General features: G+C 41.6%; 1 protein-coding gene across 2 annotated transcripts in view; it reads left to right on the top strand.

Moving 5' to 3' along the window:
* Positions 1–401: 401 nt before the first annotated feature.
* Positions 402–26,285, top strand: part of VPS39 (VPS39 subunit of HOPS complex) — a 47,440-nt gene continuing 21,556 nt past the window's right edge. The window contains exons 1-9 of one of the 2 annotated variants that reach the window (XM_038009873.2): positions 402–636; positions 9,107–9,172; positions 15,005–15,037; positions 15,539–15,603; positions 16,261–16,303; positions 17,157–17,251; positions 18,507–18,605; positions 19,001–19,093; positions 21,612–21,795. In XM_038009873.2, coding sequence (XP_037865801.1) covers positions 564–636; positions 9,107–9,172; positions 15,005–15,037; positions 15,539–15,603; positions 16,261–16,303; positions 17,157–17,251; positions 18,507–18,605; positions 19,001–19,093; positions 21,612–21,795 — 751 coding nt within the window. In that variant the 5' untranslated portion in view covers positions 402–563. The remainder of the gene's footprint in view (positions 637–9,106; positions 9,173–15,004; positions 15,038–15,538; positions 15,604–16,260; positions 16,304–17,156; positions 17,252–18,506; positions 18,606–19,000; positions 19,094–21,611; positions 21,796–26,285) is intronic. The other variant, XM_038009874.2, reaches the window with a different exon arrangement.

The raw sequence follows: 26,285 nt of genomic DNA, 5'->3' as shown, positions 1-26,285 counted from the left end.
TATAATGGTAATACGAAAGCTACCATTTATTGAGAGCTTAGTGTGTGTCAGGTGTTGCTAAGCGCTCACGATACTGGATCACAGGTATTTACACAAACCATTTTGCAGATCAGGAAAGTATGGCATCGAAATACTAAATTTTCTAAATCACAGCTAATTTCCTAAATGGTAGATCTCCGTCTGAGGTCTGACACCAAAGGCCGAGTTTTTAACCATCACACCCATTGCCTAAAACAGTTCTAAGATGAACAGTTTGTTCCTTCTATGGTAAGCCCATGGCTACTCGGGACAGAGTGGCTCTGGGTCCAGAGTGACAATGGCAACTCAACAAGTCAATTCCTTGAGAGTGCACCGGGAGGAAGGGGCGGGACTTCGGCTGCGGAAGGGGCGGGCCTAACCAGCAGGAAGTCCGGGGTTGACGATGGCTGTGTTGTTGAAAGGCCTGTAGCTGGGGGGCATCCTGGCCGGATCCCGGTCTACTCTTAGCCTAGCCTCGTTCCGGACCCCAACACGGCCCGGAACACTGTGGGCGAGACGGCGGTGGCGACTCTCCCCTTGCCGCCATGCACGACGCTTTCGAGCCAGTGCCGATCCTAGAAAAGCTGCCTCTGCAAATCGACTGTCTCGCTGCCTGGGGTGAGCCGAGGGGCCGCGGGGCCGAGGCGGAGTCAGCACGGGAGCGGCCCGGATCTTTTCTGGGGCCGGGGAAGTGGACAGGCGTTCATCCGTGTGGGCTTCGGTTGGATGCTACCCGAGAGGGGCTTGGGATGAGAGAAAGCAGAGAGATGACCCCCGGCTGTAGACATCGTTGTCTATGGGGCTGCTTGGGTGATCCCAGTGATCCAGTCATTTAGGGGAGTTCCCCTTCCTCTTGCTCCCTGTGCAGAGTGGGAGGATGAGCTTTCCTTTTTAATTGTGCTCAGCTTTAGCCCATTTTGATTCCCAAGAAGTCTTCATTTTAGAGGGCCAAAGCAGTAAGAAGTTCTCAGCCTGCCAGGGGCTTGAAGTTGCCCAGATGTTTGTGTTGTTTTCTAGATGAAAGTCAACCCTGGTTTTGGGGGCATAGAACAAGTTAACACCATATGCTATTTTTTCCCTGTAGTGATCACTCGTTCACTTCTCATTCCTGTAGGGAACTCGTGTAGTTAGCTAACCTTTGAGTCTAGCCAAGTGGTTGATTACCTTATATCCAAAGTGTCCAAGTTACCTAACTCTGTAGGCGGAAGAGTTTCCAGACTGTCATGAAACCTAACCCATAAAAACTAGCATAGTCCTTTTGGGATTGACTAGTGCAGAAGGCAGGGACAGACATCTCTTGTGTGCTCTGAAATACAAATGAAGGTTTCAGGGATAACGGTGAACATTGTGCTCTTATCTATGAGTGACTGGTTTGATACCAGCCCCCAAAGACCAAGGAAATCATTTCTAACTTTCCTCCTAATGTTTAGGTCCTAGAAATCAAGGACCATAAGAAGATGATTCAGATCCCTTAATCAGATCTTATACTGGGCTACATAGGTAACCACGATGGGCCTCATGGAATCTTGGTGTGTCTGATATTATGTGCATCAGCTAGCTGTTCATAGTGTCACCGAGTCATCCGTGCAGAGTTCTTCATGACTTCTGTAGGGTCCTTTCGCGAAGAATTTTCATGTTAATGTGCACCCTTCCTCCTTTAGCAGCTCTGGGTCTCTTTAAAATCACACCTCCACAGTAAGCAGTTCTAGTCCTTTGGGTTAAGAGGAGAATCCTATTTCCTCCAGACATCTCAAGAAAACCAATTTCTGTCATTAAATGCTCTCATTAAACATTTAAATAGAGGAGGAGAAAGTTTTTAAATGAAAGACGTGACGCTGCATGAAGGGATTAATTCCCCCATTGCTTCATCAGATATACGTATTAGGTGCCTACATGGGCCATTCTCTTTGCTAGGGACAGTAATACAATGATGAATAAGAAACGGTGCCTGTGCTCCTAGGACACACATTGGGGGGACAAAGACATGTGAACAGGTTATGATACTAGAGACATATGCTGCCTGTTATTGCAACATGGATGAGGGGGTACCCAACTCAGCTAAGGACATGTTTCTGAGAGGGATTAAGGATTAATGCAGCTGTTGCCACACTTGACTTAGCTCGTCAGAATCCTTGACTCCGATCTCCTGTTGGACTATTATATGTGCTCCTAGACTCTCAGTAACTCCACTTTGTCACAGTAAAAATTCCTTGCACCTGTGGTTTTCAGGAACACAGTTTTGAAACGATAGGTAGCTTTTGGCCTTCCTTGATCACCCACCAAACAGGAGAAATGCTCTTTGCTTCCTAAGGTGCTTTGGTACACATTAGGTTACAAGAGGCCATTAACTGCCTCCTGCTTCAAAAGTGCTTTATTTCCAGATTTGAGCAGCAGTAATTATTGCTGTTTCTAGTCATTACCCCTTTTTAACTACATTGTGCCTTTGGATGCAAAGTTCGTCCAGGAATTTCCAGAGGCAGGTCACACAGGGCCAAATAATATTTAAGGTGTAAATGTCTTAGAGACAACATACTGTGTCTCCTAGGAAATAGAAATCAGGGGGGCTGGGCGCGGTAGCTCATGTCTGTAATCCCAGCACTTTGGGAGGCTGAGGCGGGCGGATCATGAGGTCAGGAGATCGAGACCATCCTGGCTAACATGGTGAAACCCTGTCTCTACTAAAAATACAAAAAATTAGCCGGGCATGGTGGCAGACGCCTGTAGTCCCAGCTACTTGGGAGGCTGAGGCAGGAGAATGGCGTGAACCCAGGAGGCGGAGCTTGCAGTGAGCTGACATCGCACCTCTGCACTCCAGCCTGGGCGACAGAGCGAGACTCCGTCTCAAAAAAAAAAAAAAAGGAAATCAGGGGAACATGATGAGGGTGATTTCTTTCTAAACTCCAAATATGTATAATCCTGCTGCCTTTTCAGCATCTTCATTTGGATGTCTCATAGCATAACCAAAACAGTTCTTGATTCCTCTCCCCTCAAACATGCCTGTCCTCCTGTATCTTACATCTCAGCAAGTGGCATTTCTATTTACCTCTTTGACTAAGGCCAAAAGCTTTGGAATCGTTCTTGACTTCTTTCATTCTGTTTTACACTATATCCCATCTATCAGCAAATCTTGTGTGTTCTACCCCTAGAATAAATCTGAAATCCAGTCATTTCTGTCTTGATAATTACTACTCTTGAAGGCACCATCATCTGTCACCTGAATTACTGTAGTAGTCTTCTCATTGACCACCCTATATTTGCCATTGTACCATTTTCAGTTTTTTATCTACCAGGTAGAGTGAAACTTTGAAAACCTAAATCTGATTCCATCCTCGGCTCAAAACCCTCCCATGGTATTACATCACAACTAGAATAAGTTCCAAAGTCTTTACCTTGTCTGGCAACATCTGACATGCTGAGGCCCTGGTAACTTCCCTGTTTCCTGTGCACTTACCTCTCACGCCTTTCTAGTACCAGTCCCACACAGCCTTCCTTGTTCCATCAGTGCACAAAGCACATACCCACCTCAGGGCCTTTACACTTGCTGCTTCCTCGGCCTGGCACTCACTTGCCTTTGTATATATGGTTCATTCCTCATTTCACTCAGTTCTCTGCTGAAACGTCACCCAAATCAGCAGAACCTTCCCTACGTATCCTATATGAAAGAGATTGCCACATCCACCACTGTGCTGTTTTCTTAGCCTTCTAATCATGGGTCACCATCTACTGTTGTTTTATGTATTTAATTATTATCACATCTCTCACTCCACATTAGAATATAAGTTCCCTCAGGGCAGGAACTTTGTTTTCTACATTGCTGTATCCGGAGTACCTAAAACGTTTCCTGCCTCATGTTGATATGAATAGTAATAGCTTGCAGTTGTTAAATGCTAATCTGTATTAGGCTTTTATAAAATAAGACTCCATTTTACAGAAGAAGGACCTGAGGCTTAGATAATTTAAGAAATTTTTCCAAGGTCACATGTCCTGTAAATCATGTCTGCTTCTAGAGCCTGGTTCCCAAACTTGAATGTATATTCAAAGCCTGTAAAAAAAAATGCAAACTTCATGTGTATAGATGAGTATCTGTCTGTCCATATATACATACATACCTATATTTTCCAGAGAAACAATGGAAAGATAACTCAGAAATTACTAAAATGATGCCCATAGCAGAAGGGAGAGGAGAGGATAAGATGGACAATGATAGAAATTAGACTTTTCATCGTTTTAGCTTTGGAACTACAAAAATGTGTCATAAAAACAAATAATAAAATTTTATTTTATTTTATTTTATTTTATTGTTATTATTTTTTGAGACCGAGTCTCGCTACGTCGCCCAGGCTGGAGTCCAGCAGTACAATCTCAGCTCACTGCAACCTCCGCCTCCCAGGCATGTACCTGTACAAGCCATTGTTGTGCCTCGGCCTCCTGAGTAGCTGGGATTACAGGCGCCTACCACCATGCCTGGCTATTTTTTGTACTTTTAGTAGAGACGGGGTTTCGCCATGTTGGCCAGGCTGGTCTCAAACTCCTGACCTCAGGTGATCCGCCCACCTCGGCCTCCCAAAGAGCTGGGATTACAGGCATGAGCCACTGTGCCCAGCCAACAAAATTAAATTTTAAAATGTAGATTTCAGAGTGCCACCTCAAAGCCATTGAATCTGAATCTCCATGTGCAGGGCCCAGGAATGTGCATTTTTAATAAGTCCAGGTGATTCTAATGCAGCTGACTGGGGGCTTATGCCTAGATGAGAAGTACTGTTATTTGCCATGTTACCCAACGAAGGGAAGTGACTACTATCTTGTTCATCTTTGTGTTCCCTGCAGTGGCCAGCATTGGGCCAGAAATGGAATTTATTACATGAAGCTGGACTGCATTGCACTGTTGGAAGGAGTGCCATTAGGGTAATTATGAGCAACAGGGCCTAGCCCTCCTTCCCAGGAGGAATTAAGTCAACCTGTGGCTCAGGGTTAGGCTGTCAGGAGTTTTCCAGGGCTGATACTGCTTTGCTTGTGTGTGCGTTATGTGTTTGTGTAAGTATGTCTCGCTTTCTGTTGTGTGTTACTGTCTTGAGTCTCAGAAGGGTCTGTCCACCCCATGCTGCACGTGCTCTGCAGGCTTGTCGTTCTCTGTGTTGTGCATGCACAGCTGTGTTAAATAACGTGTCTTAGAGCGTGGAGGACCCAACATGGGACAGGTCCTCTGGCTAATGGCACATTTAATCAATCAGGTTGATTTAAAAGTTTTCAGTGAATTTAATACATCAGAATGATTCCCTTTTATGACCAGTAGAATAGACATTTGATTTTTTTTTTTTTTTTTTTTTGAGGTGGAGTTTCACACTTGTCACCTAGGCTGGAGTGCAGTGGCGCAACCTCTGCCTCCTGGGTTCAAGTGATTCTCCTGGCTCAGCCTCCTGAGTACCTGGGATTACAGGTGCTCGCCACCACACCTGGCTAATTTTTTTTTTTTTTTTTTTTTTTTTTTTTTTTTTTTGAGACAGGAGTCCTGCCCTGTCACCCAGGCTGGAGTACAGTGGTACGATCTCAGCTCACTGCAACCTCTCCCTCCGGGGTTGACACGATTCTCTTGCCTCAGTCTCCTGAGTAGCTGGGATTACAGGCACACACACCATGCCCAGCTAATTGTTTTTGTATTTTCAGTAGAGACAGTGTTCCACTATATTGAACTGGTCTTGAACTCCTGACTTCAGGTGATCTGCCTGCCTTGGCCTCCCAAAGTGCTGGGATTACAAGCGTGAGCCACCACACCTGGCCTAATTTTTGTATTTTTTAGTAGAGATGGGGTTTCACTATATTGGCCAGGCTGGTCTTAAACTGCTGACCTCCGGTGATTCGCCCACCTCGGCCTCCCAAAGTGCTGGGATTACAGGTGTGAGCCACCATGCCCGGCCCCTAGACATTTGATTTTTAAAAATGTTTTGACATGTCTTAGTTTGAGTTCACAAGAAAAAAAAGTAAATTAATCTAAAAATCTATTGGCAACAAACATTTCAATAAAAATGGAAAATAGACTCTTGAATGTCATGTTTAGGAATTTGACTTCATATTTTGGTAGTGTAGCTTCCTAAGATTTTTTAAGCCCCAGTGTGACAGCTTCAGAGATCTGCTCTAAGATAACTGACAGCAAATGTGAGAGAATGCATGGAGTGAATGAGACCAGTTGAAGCTGTCACAGGGGTCCCTGGAGAGACTCTACAGGAGGAGGCTGTCATGAGGAACCATTAGAGGTAAAACTGATAGACCCTGCCCAACTTGGGAGGAAGCTGAGGCTATTAAAATAGATAAAGAAGAACAGGAACTGGCGGGGACTTGGGGTACAGAGTGGAGAGAGAAGGATGGGGAAGATGGTGAACATTATGTTGGCCTTTTGTTTTGGTTACAGATTTTTATGCATGAGGGGATTTTTTAAAAATTTCCACTTCATTTTATTTATATCTGAAATATCAGTGGGTGGCCTAAAAATCAACTTTAGTATTGCCAAATTGCCTGATATCATGATATCTATAAATAAAGTTCTAAAGATAATATCTTTTACAAAGCAAGCATTGCAGAATGAATTCTTTTACTTTTTCATGTTCTGTCCCAGCCTAAATCTCCAGCCTTCGTTAGAGCTGCTGTTATTTCTGATTTCAACTTAATGTTATTAAGAGCACACAGTGTTACTTTTTGTGACCTGCCTTTCCTTTAAGACCACAAATCAAAGAAAGTAGAATCACTCTGTTTTTCTGGATGACTAAGAACATCATCCTGGAGAAGTATTACTGATCCTTTAGATAAAGAATGTAGATGCTGACCTGTTTTAATAAATATAACTACTGTGTTTCAGACAACCTTTGGCTGACACCCATTCTTTTGACATGGGTGCCTGAGTAAGTACATCACAGCATGTGGTTGGGAATCAGACAAATGGGGGTTGGGATCCCAACTCTGCTGCTTGCCACATGTGTGACTCTGGAAAAGTTATGTATTCCCTAGGCCTCAACTTCCTCATCTATAAAGTGGGGATTGGAAAAAAGGACTTACTTCAAGGGATAGTTGTGAGGATTAGTGAACTAACAGATGTGCTTAGCATTTCCTGGAACACAACACATGCGCAATAAAAGTTATCTATTTGTCCCATTATGCAAGATTTTATTTTGCAGAGATCCAGAATCAACAGAGTTTATGAAAGGAATGAGGGACCTTTATGTTATCAAAAAGCTAAGGAAGTATCTGTACATGCTTACCTTCCTCGAATGACATAATTTGGGTCTGTCAGGGTAATTATTTAAACTCTTTCTGAGCCTCTTTTTACCTAGACCAGTGCCTCCCACAACATGGTCCTTCAACCACCAGCATCAGCATCATCTGGGAAGTCGTTAGAAATGAAAATTCCTGGGCCTACTTTTAGACCTACTGAATCAGAAGCTCTGGGGTAGAGCCTAGCATTCTGTTTTAACAAACTCTCAAATAATTGTGATACACTAAAGTTTAAGAACCACTAGCCTAGACCATCTTTTAAAATGTACAATTTGCCTGGGCACAGTGGCTCACCCCTGTAATCCCAACACTTTGGGAAGCTGAAGGGGCATTGCTTGAGGTCAAGAGTTGGAGACCAGATTGGGCAATATTGTGAGCCCTCATCTCTATAAAAATTTTTTAAAAAATAACTGAGCGTGGTTGTGCATGCCTGCAGTTGTCGCCACTCGGGAGGCTGAGGTGGGCATATCACTTGAGCCCAGGAGGCAGAGGCTGCAGTGAGCCATGATCACACTCAGGAGGCTGAGGTGGGAGGATCACTTGAGCCAGGGAGGTGGAGGCTGCAGTGAGCCATGATCACGCCACTGCTCTCTAGCCTGGGTGACAGAGTGGAACCCTATCTTAAAAAAATATAAGTTAAAAAAAAAGTGTACAATTAAATGGTTTTTAGTACATTCACAGAGTTGTGCAACTATCACCACAATTAATTTTAGAACATATTCATCACTTTCAGAAGAAACTCAGTACCCATTAGTATTTACTTTCCATTTTCCCCCAAGCCCACCAACCCTGGGCAACCACTAATCTTTCTACCTCTGTGGATTTGCCTACTCTGGACATTTGATATAAATGGAATCATGTGGCCTTTTGTGGTCTGGCTTCCTTCAGTAAGCATCATGTTTTCAGGTGCATCTCTGTTGCAGCATATATCCATACTTCCTTTCTTTTCATTGTTAGCTAATATTCCATTATATAGACATGCCGTATTTTGTTGATTCGTTCATCAGTTGATGGACATTTGGTTTGTTTCCATCTTTTAGCTATTACAAATAATACTGCTGTGAACATTTGTGTACAAGTTTTTGTGTAGAATATGTTTTCATTTCTGTTGGGTGTGTACCCAGGAGTGAAATTGCTGGTTCCCAGGGTAGCTATGTTTAGCCTTTTGAGGAACTGCGAGACTTTTCCAAAGCGGCTGTCCCATTTTACATTCCTGCCAGCAGTGTATGAGGGTTCTAATGTCTTTATATTCTCATCAACACTTGTTATTAAATATTTTCTACTAGACTATCCTTTGAGATAATGAATTCTGTAAGCCTATTACGCTATGTCATTTATTTTCCTGAAAGTAAAAGCATTTAAAGGATGCCTCTTAGCTATTATTTCTGAGGTTGGATACCTGGTTTCACATTTGTACTTCCATTTTGTGATTTTATAAACTTTCATCATATTCTTTTTAGCTGAATTAAAAAATATAGATCTAAAGATATATATCTTAATATAAGTATATATAAAATAAAAAATAAAAATCAATCATTTAATCTTAAACATACAAAGCCCTTCTATCTTTTTTATTAGTTTAATATTAATTAAGCCAGTGACATTTTTATCCTCTGATATGTCTAGCCTAGTAATTATTCAATAAATGTATTTTTAATTGGTTGATTCTCAAACATGAGTATAAACATTCCTTAGCTTTGCAAAACACCTGCTATCAAAAGCAACTCATTTTCTTGACACATTGATTTCTTATTACAAGCCCCAGCTAAAGAAATAGGGTTATACTCAAGCTGACTGACCCTTCTCAAAGCTATTTTTTTTCCAGAGGAATGGCTTCTTGTGGGAACCAAACAAGGACATCTTCTTCTCTATAGGATTCGGAAGGACGTTGGTAAGTGCGTATTGCTCCTGAAAAATAATAATAATAATAATGTTTTAATAGTCAGCTAGTATACAACGGTGAAATCACTTATTCCTGGACCATTGAAAGAGAGAGTGAAGGTTAGAGGGAGCACGGTGGGAAAATGGGGAGAAGACTTGAGAATGCCTAGGGCTTTTCTCCTTCAAACTGTATTGCCCTGCCTACATCTGGGAGGTGAGGATGAGTTGCTGGTTTACTTATTACTGAATCACTTATTACCGGTAGTGAGTCTCTAAGAAAAGAGGAGGTGGTGGTTTTCCTCCTCTTTTCTTAGAGACTCACTACCAGTAATAAGAAATACTACTAATGGGAATAAGATTCCTGTATATATGGTGTGGTGGTAGGAAAAAAAATTAGGAAACATTGGTTTAAAATATCTTGTTAGCTTATGAGGGGTAGACCAGGAAGAGAGGACCAGGGTTTGTGTTCATGTGCACTTCCCCCGGCTGCGTGACTGTGAGCAGGTTCTTTCCAACATCAGTTTTCTATAAACTCTCTGTCTCACGAAGTTCTTGGGGCAGATGCAATAATAGGCTTGAAGAAACTGTGAAAACTAAAGTTCTAATCAAATGTGACTGTCAGTAACGTAGAGTAATAACTACAGTATTTGAAATGTATTCTGTTAAAGAGTGTTTTTTTATTGGGGCAGAAAGTACCTCACTGCCCTTCCCTGTTTTCATTTTTGTGCTCTCTTTATGGACAATAGATGTGTTTAGGTATTATGCCCTGAAGCCACTCTACAGAAATCTGCAGTTAATTTCATACCTTTCAATCTAATATATATTTCTCTGATAAATAGCTTAAGAGACAGCTTAAGATAAATAGAGCTCTCTTTTGGAACCTGGAGCAAGGGTAACATTGGGGGAAAAAGCACCTTACTAGTGCACCTGGCAAAGAGGAAGATATCCTGGTCAGTTTCTGCAGCAGGGTAAGAAAATAAACCAGAGAACAAAATAGAGAATTTATTTCATTTCTAAGTTTTTCAACTGTCCTCTAAATCAGGGGTCAGCAAACTTGTTCTGAAAAGGTCCAAAGAATAAATATTTTAGGCTTTGCAGTGTTGTAAGTACTTAACTCTGCCATTGTAACATGAAAGCAGCTGTAAGCAATATATAATGAATTGGTTATGTTTCATAAAACGTAATTATGTTTCAATATGGTTATGTTTCAATAAAACTTTATTTACAAAAACATGCAAAGGCCTCAATTTGGCCCTTGGGCAGTACATTGTTGATCTTTGTTTTAATGTTTTAAATTTTTAATTCTTGGCCAGGCAAAGTGGCTCATGCCTATAATCTGAGCACTTTGGGAGACTGAAGTAGGAGGAATGATTGAGGCCAGGAGTTCGAGACCAGCTTGGGCAACATAACGACACCCTCTCTACTAAAAATTAGCTGGATGTGGTGGCACGTGCTTATAATTCCAGCTGCTCTGGAGGCTAAGCTGAGAGGATCGCTTGAGCCCAGGAGGTTGAGGCTGCAGTGAGCTGTGATCACACCATTGCTCTCCAGCCTTAGCAACAGACCTTGTCTCAAAATTTTTTTTTTTTAGTTCTCAGAGCCAAAATATTTGCATTCTGTGATATTTGCCTGGTCTATAATTTTAAAATTAAGCTCACATTTTAATTTTAAAGCTAAAAATGCTTATCTTATTCAGCATTCAACAACTGTTTTTTGACTCTCTACTTTCAGATGTAAGTGGTGATCAGAAATTGAAAACAAGACTTTACAAATGAAGTCTTTCAACACAGTATAGACCTAAACTGGTAATATGAGCGTTAATCTGGCTTGGAACCCTGGTGGCGACTATTCCTTGCTCTGTGATCATTTTATCATGTCAACTTTGACAAATTAGTTAATGTTCCTGGGCCTCAGTTTCTCCATAGGTAGCTTAAATATAGACAATTAGGAAATCAAACTCTGATTTGAAACATTTTCTTCAAGAAATGTCATTTTCCCTGTACTCTTGGTGAACAGTGTAGTTCTGGCCCAGCTCTGGCCTGGTGTGGGCCAGAAATAGACCTGGGCCTGTGTGAATTAGTCCTAGGGTTAGTTTGGTTTCTAGATTTGAGATATTTCAAGCCTAAATAGATATATGGGTAGACTGTCTTTCTGAGGAAAGGGAGGGGATAATAGGGTCAAGAAAAGACTAGGGCTAGGGATCGTAGGCTCCGATCTGATCTCAGTCATTTCCCTGGAGCTCAGTTGAGCCAGTGACATTTTTATCCTCTGATATGTCTAGCCTAGTAATTATTCAATAAATGTGTTTTGAATTGGTTAATTCTCAAACATGAGTATAAACATTTCTCAACAGACATCTCTAGGCTTCATTTTACTCCTTTATTTTTTGAGACAGGGTCTTGCTCTGTTGCCTAGGCTGGAGTGTAGTGGTGCTATTCTGGCTCACTGTAGCCTCAACCTCCTGGGTTCAAACCATCCTCCCACCTCAGCCTCCCAGGTAGCTGGGACCACAGGCACACACCAACATGTCCAACCCATTTTTGTATCTTTTGTAGAGATGGGGTTTCGCCAGATTGCCCAGGCTGGACTTGAATTCCTGGGCTCAAGTAATCTGCCCACCTCAGCCTCCCAAAGTTCTGGGACTACAGATGCGTGCCACCATGCCCAGCTAATTTTTGTATTTTTTTAGAGACAGGGTTTCACCATCTTGGCCAGGCTATTCTGGAATTCCTGACCTCAAGTGATCCACCCGCCTCAGCCTCCCAAAGTGCTGGGATTACAGGTGTGAACCACTGTGCCCAGCCCAGTCTACTCTTATCTTGAACTGAGAGGGGTTAGATTAGTTCATGTCTGAGGCCTTTACAACTCTAGGTTTATTTCAGTCGTGCCGAGCAGCGTTCTCAAAGTGTGGTCTCTAGACCCCTGGGGATCCCCAAGATCCTTTCAGAGGACCTACAAGGACAAAACCAAGTTTGCAAAAACACTGAAACATTTCATTTTTTTTTTTTTTTCCACTGTGTTGACATTTACAATGATGGTGCAAAAGGAATGGTGATTAAAACTGGTGGGCACCTGAACACAAATCAGAACAGTAGCACCTAACTTCAAATAGAGACTTTAAAAAAACAAGAAAAAAAAAGTGGTACCAGGCTGTACTAATAGTCATTGTGTAATTCTCACCATATGCTCACCGTGGGTTTTTGTTTGTGTTTGTTTGAGATGGGCTCACTCTGTCACTCAGACTAGAGTGCAGTGGCACAATCGTGACTCACTGCAACCTGTAAATCCTAGGCTCAGGCGATCCTCCCGCCTCAGCCTCTCAAGCAGCTAGGACCACCAGCACACACCAGCATGCCCAGATAGGTTTTACTCCTCATAAAGATGAGGTGTCTCTTGTTGCCCAGGGTGGCCTCAAACTCCTTGCCTCAAGTGATGGGTTGTTGTTGTTTTTTCTTTCTTTCTTTTTTCTTTTTGAGACGAAATTTCACTCTTGTCACCTAAACTGGAATGCAATGGCGCAATCTCGGCTCACTGCAACCTCCCCCTCCCAGGTTCAAGCAGTTCTCGTGCCTCAGCCTCCTGAGTAACTGGGACTACAGGCGCCCACCACCACACATGGCTAATTTTTGTATTTTTATTAGAGACAGGATTTCACCATGTTGGCCAGGCTGTTCTTGAACTCCTGACCTCAGGTGACCTACCTGTCTTGGCCTTCCAAAGTGCGGGGATTACAGATGTGAGCCACCACGCCCGGCCAGTTGTGTGTGTGTGTGTGTGTGTGTATGTATGTGAAAGCTAGTTTCACTTAAGAATGTTCTTGGTTAGGCAGTAAAAGTTGTTATTTTTATTGTATTTTGACTTTTGGCAACACATCTTTTTAGTAATCTCTTGTGATATAATGAGAAGTACACATACAGTACTTCTGCTGTGTGCTAAGGTGTGAAGTCTGATGGCTGTCTTGAGGGAAAAATGCTTGTGTGATTGAGTTATGAGCTAAACTGGCTGCTTTTTTCATGGAGTATTGTTTTTGTTTGAAAGAATGACAGGTTGTGGTTTTTTCAGACCATTTGGATATTTGGCAGGTTTTTTTGTTTTGTTTTGTTTTGTTTTGTTTTTAATGAGCAAAGGGAATCTGTTACTTTAAGGTAAAGGAACTGGCAGTATTTGTTGTGAACAATAAAGTTAGAGCTTTCAAGAAAAAAAATAGAATTGTGGAAAACTTGCGTTCACCCCACTGAGTGTGACAGCTTCTCTATAATTAAAGATTTTTTCTGATGAGATTGGGGGTGATAATAATGAGTGTCATTTTTTAACATCCTATAATGAAATGTAGGTCTGGACTGGAAAATCTGCATAACTCAGTAAACCAACATTTTCCAGATGACGAATGCATGAAGTTTTAAAATCATGTGTGAGTAAAAGATACATTCAAAGTGTAAGGTAGACCAGTGTTTTTTGACGTGACAGAAAATGAAAAGTTCATTGACAAGTATGAGATTTCACTTTACGAGAAATTACATTTGTTAAGTGTTGGTATAGTGTCAAAGAAGAATCTGAAAAATCTATTAAAGTACTTTTCCCTTTTCAACTGTATATCTACATGAGGACAGATTTTTTGTCATATACTTCAATCAAAACAAATTATCAAAACAGATTAAATGCAGAAGCAGATGTGGGTTCTTATGGGGTTATTGTTATTTTTAAATACATACATGTTTTAAAACGTATTTAAATTTCTAATGTAAATATTCATGTATATAATCCCCAAAAGAGTTCTTTGAAGTCCTCAGTAATTTTTAAGATTATCAAGATTTGGAGAAAAAAAAGTTTAAGAATCTCTGCCTTAGAAAATTCTATTTGTAAAGAGAATTATAGGCCTGGAGCAGTGGCTCATACCTGTAATCCCAGCACTTTGGGAGGCTGAGGTGGGTGGATCACCTGAGGTCAAGAGTTCAAGACCAGCCTGGCCAACACGGTGAAACCCCGTCTCTACTAAAAATATAAAAATTAGCTGGGCGTGGTGGCACATGCCTATAATCCCAGCTACTCCAGAGGCTAAGGGCACAAGAATTGCTTGAACCCAGGAGGTGGAAGTTGCAGTAAGCTGAGATCGCGCCACTGCACTCTGGTCTGGGCAACAGAATGATACTCTGTCTCAAAAAAAAAAAAAAAAAAAAAAATGGAGAATTATTAAGTGCAATAATAAGGCGCTTTGAAGTGTTGGAAGTGTCTGAATTGTTTTTTTTCCTCATGAAATGTAACAGCAGAATACCAGGGCACACTCCCTGCAACTTTAGGGCCCTTTCTTCATCCCCTCTACTGAGGGACACATGGAAGAAGTGAGACCAGCTTTGGTGACATGAGTTCTTATGGCTGCCCCGAAGAGTCTCCCTAATTTCCAGAGGGCAAGGGCAGAGCTAGCTGTGGGGAAGCATTCGGGTCAGCAGGACGAGCATCCTGTCCATGAACTAGAAGGCAGGTAGCAGAGCGTGGGCTCAGGGCACAGGCGTTAGAGTCAGCCTGGGTTTGCTTATAGGCTCCCTCACTGGCTGTTACCTAACTGCTTTACCCCTCAGGGCCCTCAGATATAAGCTTGGAATAATAATACCTACTTCTTGGGAGTTGTGAGTTTACAGAAAAAAAAAAGTATAAATTTTTAAACCCAGAACCCAGTATGTAGTTACTGCTTAATGATAGCTGCTCTGATGATGATGATGATGATGATGATGCTCTCTTTTTGACTCATTGGTGACTTCTGAGGCTGAATATTTTTGTCATCCCCAGCAAGGCTGAATTCACATGTTTTTATGGTATATAACTTTCTTCCCCTTTTTTGTAACAGTGCCAGCAGCTGTAGCATCACCTCAAAGTGGCAGTAAGTGTAGACGCATTGAATTGCCTTAGCTCTGGAGATGGGTTTGAGTGTTTGCTCTGTCTCCATGATACAGGACTTAGAGTAGCTGCTGGAAATTAGTTGGTCTAGATCTGAGGATGCTTTGGGCTGGGTTTCATGGCTTGGGCTCTTATATTTGACTGTTACTTTTTACGCTCTTCCTCGTGGAACACTTTGCCAAGGTACTGATTTTGCAAGATAAGATCTTCAGACTCACAAGTACCTTGCAGCTTCAGTAAACTTTGTGTGATCCTTTCTGCTGATGCCGAGTGAAGGTGCATGAAACGCTCTGCTCTAAAATTGGAGTTGAAAGCATCTTACAGTGCTCATAAGACAGCTGGCTATTTAGATCTCTGATTTTTAGTCTTTCAGGAACTTCTAAAGATTTATGTAGGAGAGCAGTATGGAACAGTATTTTTCTAGTAGTGGTTTTTATATGTATCCCTGTATTTGGAACTTCCAATGTTTATTTCTTTTCCATAGGTTGCAACAGATTTGAAGTGACACTAGAGAAATCCAATAAGAACTTCTCCAAAAAAATTCAGCAGGTAAGCAGTGATGGCAGTCCTTACAAGAATATTTGACTTATATGAGACCCTGTCAGACTAGAATTTTGGTAATGTTATTTATGTATTTATGTATGTATGTATTTTTCTTTTTTTTGAGGCGGAGTCTCGTTCTGTCACGCAGGCTGGAGTGCAGTGGCGCGATCTTGGCTCACTGCAAGCTCTGCCTCCTGGGTTCACGCCATTCTCCTGCCTCAGCCTCCCGAGTAGCTGGGACTACAGGCGCCCACCACCACACCCAGCTAATTTTTTTTATTTTTAGTAGAGACGGGGTTTCACTGTGTTAGCCAGGATGGTCTTGATCTCTTGACCTCGTGATCCGCCCGCCTCGGCCTCCCAAAGTGCTGGGATTACAGGCGTGAGCCACCGCGCCCGGCCGGTAATGTTATTTATTAACTCCGAATCCTCTTCTCTTTGACCTTCCATTTATCCAGGAGTCTCTGCCCATATATCATGTGCCTGAGATCCTCTCTCACAAGCAGAAATGATAATCACAGAAATTGTAATGCCCAGAAAAATAAGTGAGAGCCCTGTAACTGGATAGGCTCCGTGGTCCCTTTTTAGTACTGTTATTGAATGAACATTTGCTAAACCTTGTCAGAAATGTTTAATTGAGCCTCATGATTTGCTGTTTTCCAGATCCATGTGGTTTCCCAGTTTAAGATTCTGGTCAGCTTGTTAGGTAAGAAAAGGAGTTGCATTTGTATCCTGTGTTTAAAAAGAAAAGAGATGACTAATTAACCCTTTCATGGTTAATTTGATAGTGGTTACTTAACAACGAACAGGCGTGTTCCAAATCTGGTATAACAGGGTACATGCGTAATAAAGGCAGCAGCATCCTCCATAAACTCGAACTCTGCTCTCCAAGGAGTCTCACTTTATTCATTCATTCATTCATTGATCAAATATTTATTGAGCCTATTCTATGCAAAGTCTGGACTAGACATTGGAGATACCAAGTTCAGTGAGACATCGTTGCTATCTTTGAGATTTACGTTCTGATTACAAAGACTAAATGACAGGAAGTAATCACGATACAATGTGGTAAGTTACAGTGGCATGATCTCAGCTCACAGCAGCCTCTGCCTCCTGGGTTCAAGCAATTCTCCTGCTTCAGCCTCCCGAGTAGCTGGGATTACAGGCACCCACTACCATGCCCAGCTAATTTTTGTATTTTTAGTAGAGACAGGGTTTCACCATGTTATCCAGACTGGTCTCAAACTCCTGACCTCAAGTGATCTGCCTGTCTCGGCCTCCCAAAGTGCTGGGATGACAGGCATGAGCCACTGTGCCTGGCCAAGCTCAAATGTTTAAGGAAGAAAATATCCAAGTTTAGACGACCAGGTGACCTCTTAAATGTTTTGTGCTGGTAATAGGTGAGAATGAATCATGTTAGTGAAACTGAAGGTACATCTTCAGCCAACATCGCCATTTGCTTCTTCTAGATGTTAACACAGTTACTTTTTTTGCCTCGATAGTGGCTATACTAGAGAATTATTATCATTGATTCTGATGTTATACCTCCTCCCAAACAGAAAATAACATTTATGTCCATGACCTATTGACATTTCAACAAATCACTACAGTTTCAAAGGCAAAGGGAGCATCACTGTTTACGTGTGACCTCCAGGTAAGTTTACCCGAGATGAAATTTAGCTTTATGCTTTAATCAATACAGTCTTTCCTACATCATTCCTACCATTAGATGGGAAGAATGACATTGATGATCCATACCCAACGGAGACTCCAAAGATAATTTTTATTTTTTTTCCTGAGATAGAGTCTTGTTCTGTCGCCCAGGCTAGAGTGTAGTGGCATGATCTTGGCTCACTGCAACCCCTACCTCTTGGGCTCAAGTGATTCTCTTGCCTCAGCCTCCTCTGTAGCTGGGACTACAGGCATGCACCACCATGTCCAGCTATTTTTTGTATTTTTAAAATTAGAGATGGGGTTTCACCATGTTGGCCAGGCTGGTCTCGAACTCCTGACCTCAGGTGATCCGCCTGCCTTGGCCTCCCAAAGTGCTGGGATTATAGGTGTGAGCCACCGCGTCCGGCCCAAAGAGAATATTTAATTGTGTCAGAGAAATTTCTCTATTGGTGCGTAGTGTGAAGTTGAAGCATTTGCATTCCCTGTGTGTAGGTTAATGAGAATCTAGTGCTATTGGCAAGAGACAACTAACCACGGACAAAAAGCTTGTCCTGGACAAGCCATTATTGGGAAAGCAAGACTGTAACAATATCATGAAGATAATTATAAGACATTAAATGGACTCTTGTTCTAAACAGATCACTGAGGTCTTTGTCATTAGGGACTTTTCATTGTTTGGAAAAGACATCTCTCTTTATTTTTGCCAATTTATCATTTTTGCATTCTTCAGAATCTGCCTCACCCCTCTACTCAACTTACAATTTTTTAGCATTTATGTTCTACAATGACACTGCATCATTTTATGCCTAGAAATATTCTTTTCCTTACTCTTTAAAGGCTTAAAAGTGGGCTTGATGTCACTAGCACATGATCACGCCTGACCCAGCATGCGTTGATGGCCAGGAGCAAGAAACATTTAAGAGAAAAAAAGGGGGGAGGAGTTATATAGGGGAAGGACTGGCCCAGGATTTTCTTCTCTGAATTGTGAATGTCCATGTGATTTGCTGGTGCTGTGGTCTTTGGCTGGCAGCCTTTCCGGAGGAAGTGTTCCTCAGTCACTTGTTTCTTAGTGCATCTTAGAGAATGGTGTTCTGCTCAGCTTCCCTGGCAGGATGACTGTGTCACAGGGAATTTTCAGACTAGTAGCCATTTCAAGGTAGACAGTCTCTAATTTAGTCATCACTCAGTTAGGGAGAGTCATTGTATTCTCATTTGCTCTGCGTGTCTCCTCCCAGCACACAGAGACCGGTGAGGAAGTGTTACGGATGTGTGTGGCAGTAAAAAAGAAGCTGCAGCTCTATTTCTGGAAGGACAGGGAATTTCATGAATTGCAGGTAAGTCCTCTGTTCCTTGGCCCATGGGTTGAGTAGGAACTGCTGCAGTAGCTCAGTTCTAATGAAGTTCAGGATTCCAGTCTTGTCGTTCTACACAGATGAATACTCTGGTATGAAGTGCATGAGAGCTTGTTGATGCTTACTTGTAATATGATTCTGCAGTGTTTCTAAAGATCGGTTTATTACAAAGTGGGTTTTCACCGTTTCCAAATGTACTTTGTCCAGTTCGTGGACTTGTATTTTTGTTAAGGGTAGTTTCCCGGCCTTGTGCCCGTAGAATTGTGCCTGGTGAGGGCGAGGGTTGTTTTGCAGAATGGAGGTTGCAGAATAATAGGAAAGTCATGATGTTTTTAAAAAATATTTATTTCATTCAGATCCTTGCTCTCTTTTTTCAGGGGGACTTTAGTGTACCAGATGTGCCCAAGTCCATGGCGTGGTGTGAAAATTCTATCTGTGTGGGTTTCAAGAGAGACTACTACCTAATACGGGTAAAACCTTATTATTTTGCAAATATCATTAGTTTGTCTTGGGAAAGGTGATTATGTGCTCCGAACTCCAGGTCAAGAGACCACTTTAAGTAGAGCTTTTGGCATAACAGGATTTGTTATTTGTATGTGTAGTTATCATTCATGCTTAGCACTTTTCATAAATAAGATGTCTTATTCAGGACTATTGGGACAAATGATGAAGGCTGCTTACCTCTGTCCAGTGGATCATCATGGACTGCTGTCCTAAGGCTTCAGTGCTCAGGAATTATAAACTAATTTTAGTACAAACTTAAGTATTTTTAAGACTTTGAGTTTCGTCTCCTGCCCTCCTATCTTTTTGTATATTTGTACTAAAAGTGATTTTCAAATTTCAAAAGCCACAGGTGTTTATTACAGAAAATATAGATAAGGAGATAAAGGAAGTACAAATCAACCATAGTCCCCCCACTCAGAAATAGTCACTGCCAACTTTTTGGTATATGAGCTTCCATCCTATTTGTAAAAATACCATGTTATACAATTGTTTTATAACCTGTGTTTTCTCTTAACACAAGTTGTAAATATCCATGATGTTGTTTTTCTCTAATATGCATACTATATGTAGAAAAGATTGATACACTGTTCGTTTCATTGAATAATGTAAATCTCTTAGCTTCACACCCCTCTCGTAATTCAGACATGGCAATTCCAGAAGCGTTTCTCTCTGTCTTCCGCTGGGTGAGCTCTTCACTGTTTTTTGTTTGTTTGTTTGTTTGTTTGGACAGGGTTTCCCTGTGTCACCCAGGCTAGAGTGCAGTGGCAGAATCTTGGCTCACTGCAACCTCTGCCTCCTGGGCTCAAGCAATCCTCCCACCTCAGCCTCCCAGGTAGCTGGAATCAAACACGCCTACCACTATGCCCAGCTAATTTTTGTATTTTTTGGGGAAATGGGGTCGCAACATGTTGCATAGGCTGGTCTTAAACTCCTGGGCTCAAGCAGCCCTCCTGCCTCAGCCTCCCAAAGTGCTGGGATTACAGCCACCATGCCCGGCTCCATTGTTACCTTGTTAATATATTTGTTCCATCTTTGTATCACTTGAATATCCTAATTTTATCAGCATCAGAGTTGCAGACTCCAGGAGGAGTCACTGCTGTGCAACTGACTAAATTGCAATTAGGCCTATAGATGGTGAGAGAGCTCACAAGGAGTAAGGGAACTCAGCAAAAGCTGCAGTTAAGGCTCTCAGTTCTCTGACTACCTTGGATGCTGACATCACCTGCAGGGTGGGAAATCTTGCCTTAGGACCAGGTTATTCAGAAATTACTTATGTACATACAGTAAAATGTATTCTTTTTGGTGTACAGTCCTGTGTTTTGACAAATGCTTAGATTTATGTGACTAATGCCACACTCAAGATTCACAACACTACCATCACCCCCCAACATTCCCTCATATTGCCCCTTTGAAGTCACCTCTCCTTCTCTTCCCAGACCTGTGGTAACCACTCATCTGCTCTTCATCTCCTATAGCTTTGCCTTTTCCAGAACGTCATATAAATTGAATCACACAGTATGTCACCTTTTGAGTCTGACTTCTTTCCCTTAGCAGAATGCATTGGAGATTCATCCGTGTCATTGTGCGTGTTAATAGTTTATTCTTTTTCATAGCTGAGTAGTAGTCTATGGCATGGATGTTTGTTTATCCATTCATCAGTTGATGGACAAAGTTGTTTTCCACTGGCGCGGTGGCTCACGCCTGTAATCCCAGCACTTTGGGAGGCCAAGACGGGCGGATCACGAGGTCAGGAGATCGAGACCATTCTGACTAACATGGTGGAACCCCATCTCTACTAAAAATACAAAAAAAAAAAAATAGCCTGGTGTGGTGGTGGGCGCCTATAGTTCCAGCTACTTGGGAGGCTAAGGCAGGAGAATTGCTTGAACCCAGGAGGCGGAGGTTGCAGTGAGCCGAGATTGCGCCACTGCACTCCAGCCTGGGTGTCAGAGCAAGACTCTGTCTCAATTAAAAAAAAAAAAAAAAAAAAAAGTTGTTTTCAGTTTTTAGCAATTTTGAATAAAGCTGCTAAGACATTTGCATACAAGTGTTTGTGTAAACATACATTTTCATTCCTGGGCAAATGCCCGGAAATGGGATTGCTGGGGCATATGATAAGTGTATCTTTAAGGGGCATATGGTAAGTGTATCTTAAACTTTATAAGAAACCAACAAACAAAAAGGCTGCCCCATTTTGCATTCCCACCAGCAGTGAATGCGAGTTCTAGTTGCTCTGCATTCTCGCCAGCACCTGGCATTGTCAGTTGCCAGGCTAGATGCTTTTCTTTGCATTAGAGAACAAAAGAACAGGTTTTTACATTGTGATAACAAAGCTTATTATAATGAACTCCGTAACATTTTCTTATGTCAAACAAGGAACATTATTGGCTTCTCTAGGTTTCGGGTTCTATCTGCATTTTTCCAGCCTGTATTCCTACCTCTGGCTGGGGAATGCTAGGTGACTCACTCTGTTTCTCCCTATAGGTGGATGGAAAGGGGTCCATCAAAGAGCTCTTTCCAACAGGAAAACAGCTGGAGCCCTTAGTTGCACCTCTGGCAGATGGAAAAGTGGCTGTGGGCCAGGATGATCTCACCGTGGTACTCAATGAGGAAGGGATCTGCACACAGAAGTGTGCCCTGAACTGGACGGACATACCAGTGGCCATGGGTGAGACCAGCAGTAGCTGCTGTTTCCCACTTTGGGTTGGGGTTGTGTGCCATTCCTGCAAGAACGGAGTCCCATTCATAGCTTTGGCAGACTGCTTCACATTGTGTCATTCACTTTCCGTTCCCTTTCTTATAAGTAGATGACATTTTAGGGTCATTAAAAATGGGATAGTCTAGTTCTTGCAGGAAGCTGAGGGGGAAAACATATAAACATAAATGTTTATTTTAGGAAGTGATTATCTACTGCTATTTTTTTACTTGTTAGTTTTTTTTTTCTTCCTCCTTTTTTTAAGAGTTTTGATTGTGACCTCTGCCAAATAGACTACATTTGGAAATGAGTGGAAATTCGTTGCGTATTCCTACAGTATGAGTAATTCCATATTGAAGGGTTTTTAATGTCGTAATTCCATGTTGAAGGGTTTTTCTATTGTTGCTATTTTGTTGTTGTTGCTTAGAGGCACAGACAACATTTAGGTGATTTAGGTGTCAGTCTCTATTCTACGCATTAGGTGCTTCTGTTCTTATGCTTGCTTCAGGTTCCCAGCTCTCCACAGTGGAATTGCTTGGAAGCATATAACCACTCTTGCCTCATTTTATTTTCAGTCAGAAGAGTGAGTATTACTAAAATAGTTGCTGCTGTGAAGTGGGACATGCTGACGTGCTTTCTGTCTTTAAAAACCCCTGTCTCTGCAGACAAGAGTTACAGTCTTGGATAAAGAGATAAAACAAGGCACCGCTTAAGGTGTTAAATTGGATGAGTTAAAATTCGGTAGTTCAGAGAAAAGGAAGTTTGTTGTTTAATTAGTCAGGAAGAAGTTTCATTACATAGGTAAGATTGGACTAGGTCAGGCAGGGAGTTTGGAACCTGGCTTGAAGAAAAATTTCCATTCAATCTAGGCAGAAAGCAATTTGATAAATGAGTAGAAGTCCAAAGACATGCCGATTTGGGAGAGGGCATAACAGAGCCTGACTTAACACAGGTGGTCTGAATTACAGAGCAGTGAAATAGATGTTGTTAGATCTATTAGATGTTGTTAGATGTTGTTAGATGTCCGTGAGAAGGTCTGGGAGGCCAGTAGATTCCTAAATGGCAGAATGTCTTGATAAAAGCATCACGTTCTGGCTGGGCGCGGTGGCTCACGCCTGTAATCCCAGCACTTTGGGAGGGTAAGGCAGGCAGATCGCCTGAGCTCAGGAGTTCACGACCAGCCTGTGTAACATGTTGAAACCCTGTCTCTACTAAAATATGAAAAAAAAAAAAAAGCTAGCCGGGCATGGTGGTGTGTGCCTGTGGTGCCAGCTACTTGGGAGGCTGAGGCAGGAGAATTGCTTGAAGGGAGGCGGAAGTTGTGGTAAGCCGAGATTGCGCCACTGCACTCCAGCCTGGGCAACAGAGTGAGACTTCATCTCAAAAAAAAAGCATCATGTTCTAGGGTGATTATTCTGGTTGTGGTTAGAGATGAGTAGACCAGAAGGAAGAGAAATCAAAAGGTCAGTATTTTAGAAGGTCCAGGATTATGGATAGTAACAAGTTTGAGGGGCTTACGGGGCTCTATGAGAGGCTTCCTGATGTTCTAGGGGACCTTGTTTTCCCTTCAGAAGAAGAACGTTGGTAGATGAGTTTAAGAGGCATGTAATATAATGGTCAAGTGTGTTTCTGATTTCCCAGTGTGAGAGTTCCTGGTTTCCAACCTTCGTTAGTGCCTGGGGCCTTCATCGGTGCTTCTCAAAACCATGTCTGTGTCTTACTGCTGAAGTACATTTTGAGGCACTTGCCCTGTGAGGTCTCCTTTGACCCCCAGGCAGGATTAGTCACTTCTCCTTGGTGCTTCCATAACCCTTTCAGATATCTCAGTCACGGCAACTTGTCACACGTGAGCAATCTGTCTCCTCTGTTCCTGTAGGAGCTCTGTGAGGTCTGAATGCATGTCTTGATCCACTTTGAGTCATTACTACATAGTACAGTGCCTGAAACATCAGAGCAACTTAGAAAATGCTTGCTGAATAATTGCAGCATTATCCTTGTCAGTCATTATTTATATGCCTGCTGTATGCCAGCCAGTCTCCCAAGTTTTGGAGATATAAAGAGATCCAGACCATCTCTATTGTCAACAAAAGATATGACAACCAAAGGGGTTTCTGTTATAGATTACCTTTTTAATTAAATGAGAATGTATTCAAGTGGGCCGGATTTTAAAAGGAGAAATAAATTTTACATATGTTTTACAAGTTAGCACTAAAGAGAATTGTACTAACTTTTCAAAATGAGGCCAGAGTAAAAAGAAAAGAAAAAATTCAATATAAAGCAATACACTTTTTTTTTTTTTTTTTTTTTTTTTTTTTTTTTTTTTTGAGACGGAGTCTGGCTCTGTCGCCCAGGCTGGAGTGCAGTGGCCCGATCTCAGCTCACTGCAAGCTCCGCCTCCCGGGTTTACGCCATTCTCCTGCCTCAGCCTCCGGAGTAGCTGGGACTACAGGCGCCCGCCACCTCGCCCGGCTAGTTTTTTGTATTTTTAGTAGAGACGGGGTTTCACCTTGTTCGCCAGGATGGTCTCGATCTCCTGACCTCGTGATCCGCCCGTCTCGGCCTCCCAAAGTGCTGGGATTACAGGCTTGAGCCACCGCGCCCGGCCAGCAATACACTTTTAATTTTATTTTTCTGGTAGGATGAAAAATATCAGCATAATAATAGCAGTAGCATTCAAAATGATAGAACTACAACTTAGTTCTCAGGTTACTCATTTCTGAGTTCCCTCCTAGCTTTGAAATTTTATTGTACTGTTCATTGATAGTATAAATTGCAAATATAATAGGAAAAACTTTTTATCAGAAAATGGATAATTAAACCAGTGCAGCGGCTCATGCCTGTAATCCCAGCACATTGGGAGGCTGAGGCAGGAGGACTGCTTGAGCCCAGGAGTTTGAGACCAGCCTGGACAACATAGTGAGACCCTGTGTCTACAAAAAATAAATTTAAGAAATTAGCTGGGCATCGTGCTGCACACATGTAGTCCCAGGACTTTGGTGGCTGAGGTGGGAGGATTGCTTGAACCTGGGAGATGGAGGCGGCAGTAAGCTGTGGTCACACCACTCACTGCATTCCAGCCAGGCCTGTAGAGAGAGATGCTGTCTCAAAAAAAAAAAAAAAAAAGGAATAATTAGGAACATAAATTCATAGCAGATTAGACACACTAAGAAATTATTTTTATGAATATATTCTTTGAAGTTAAACTTCTATGTGGTAATTATGTATGTAGTGGTTTGCTTTTTACTAATTTTTTTACTTTTAAAAACATTTCTATTTTTAAATGTAAAAAACACATAACATAGAATTTACCACCTGAACCATTTTTAAGTGTATGGTTAAGTGGTAATAAGTATGTTAACATTGTTGTACAATAGATCTTCAGAACTTTTTTATGTTGCAAAACTGAAACTTTATACCCATTCACAACTCCTCAGTTCTCCCTCCAGCCCCTGAAGCCGCCATTCTCCTTTCTACTTCTATGAACTTGACATCTTCTAGATACCTTGTATAAGGGGAATCATACAGTATTTGTCTTTCTGTGATTTAATTTAGCATAACCTTATTTAATTTAGCATAATGTCCTCAAGGTTATGCCTTCCTTTTTAAGGCTGAACCTTAAGAAGGTAATATATATTCCACTTAAAATTTAGGTAATAAAATAATTACTTAAAAAGGTAATAGTATACCACATTTTGTTTATCCATCCACCTGTTCATGGATGCTTGGGTTACTTTCACCATTTGGCTACTGTGAATAATGCTGCTACGAACATGTGTGTGCAGATATCTCCTTGAAATCCTGATTTTCAATTGTTTTGAATATATACCCAGAAATGGGATTCCTGGACCACATGGTGATTCTATTTTTAATTTTCTGAGGAACCACCATACTGTTTTCCATAGCAGCTGCACCATTTTACAGTCCCACCAATAGTGCACAAGGGTTCCAGTTTTTCCGTATTCTCGTCAACACTTGTTATTTTCTTTTCTTTTCTTTTCTTTTTTTTTAATAGTAGCCATCCTAAAGGCTGATAAGGTGATATCTCACTGTGGTTTTTTTACTAATTCTTGAGATAGTACAGAATATAGTCATAGAAAATACTTCTATTATCTCTAAGTTAGAGAAATTATGTTTCATATAGTATACAAACAATAAATTTATTTTATAGTTCATTGTAAGGTAAAGCAGATCCTTATTCAGTCTTGTTCTGAGATTTGTGTTTTTAAAGATATGTTTTGTGTTGCTTATTTTCTAAATTCCCTCCATTTATGTTAAATCGCCTTCACCATACAACTTCTCAAATATTGGAAGACTTGATTTGCAATGATCTTATGGTTTTGTCAGCTCTGCTTTTTGCATACTGACTTCTTTAGCACCGTGTGGAATTGTTTTGCTTCATCCAGCATGTTAAGCTTTGGACTGTCACATGCCTGTCAAAAAGTATAGAAAAATATAGTGGATAT

The sequence above is a fragment of the Chlorocebus sabaeus genome, chromosome 26 (genome assembly GCF_047675955.1).
Source record: "Chlorocebus sabaeus isolate Y175 chromosome 26, mChlSab1.0.hap1, whole genome shotgun sequence".
Lineage (NCBI taxonomy): Eukaryota > Metazoa > Chordata > Mammalia > Primates > Cercopithecidae > Chlorocebus > Chlorocebus sabaeus.
This window is presented reverse-complemented; position numbering and strand designations above follow the sequence as displayed.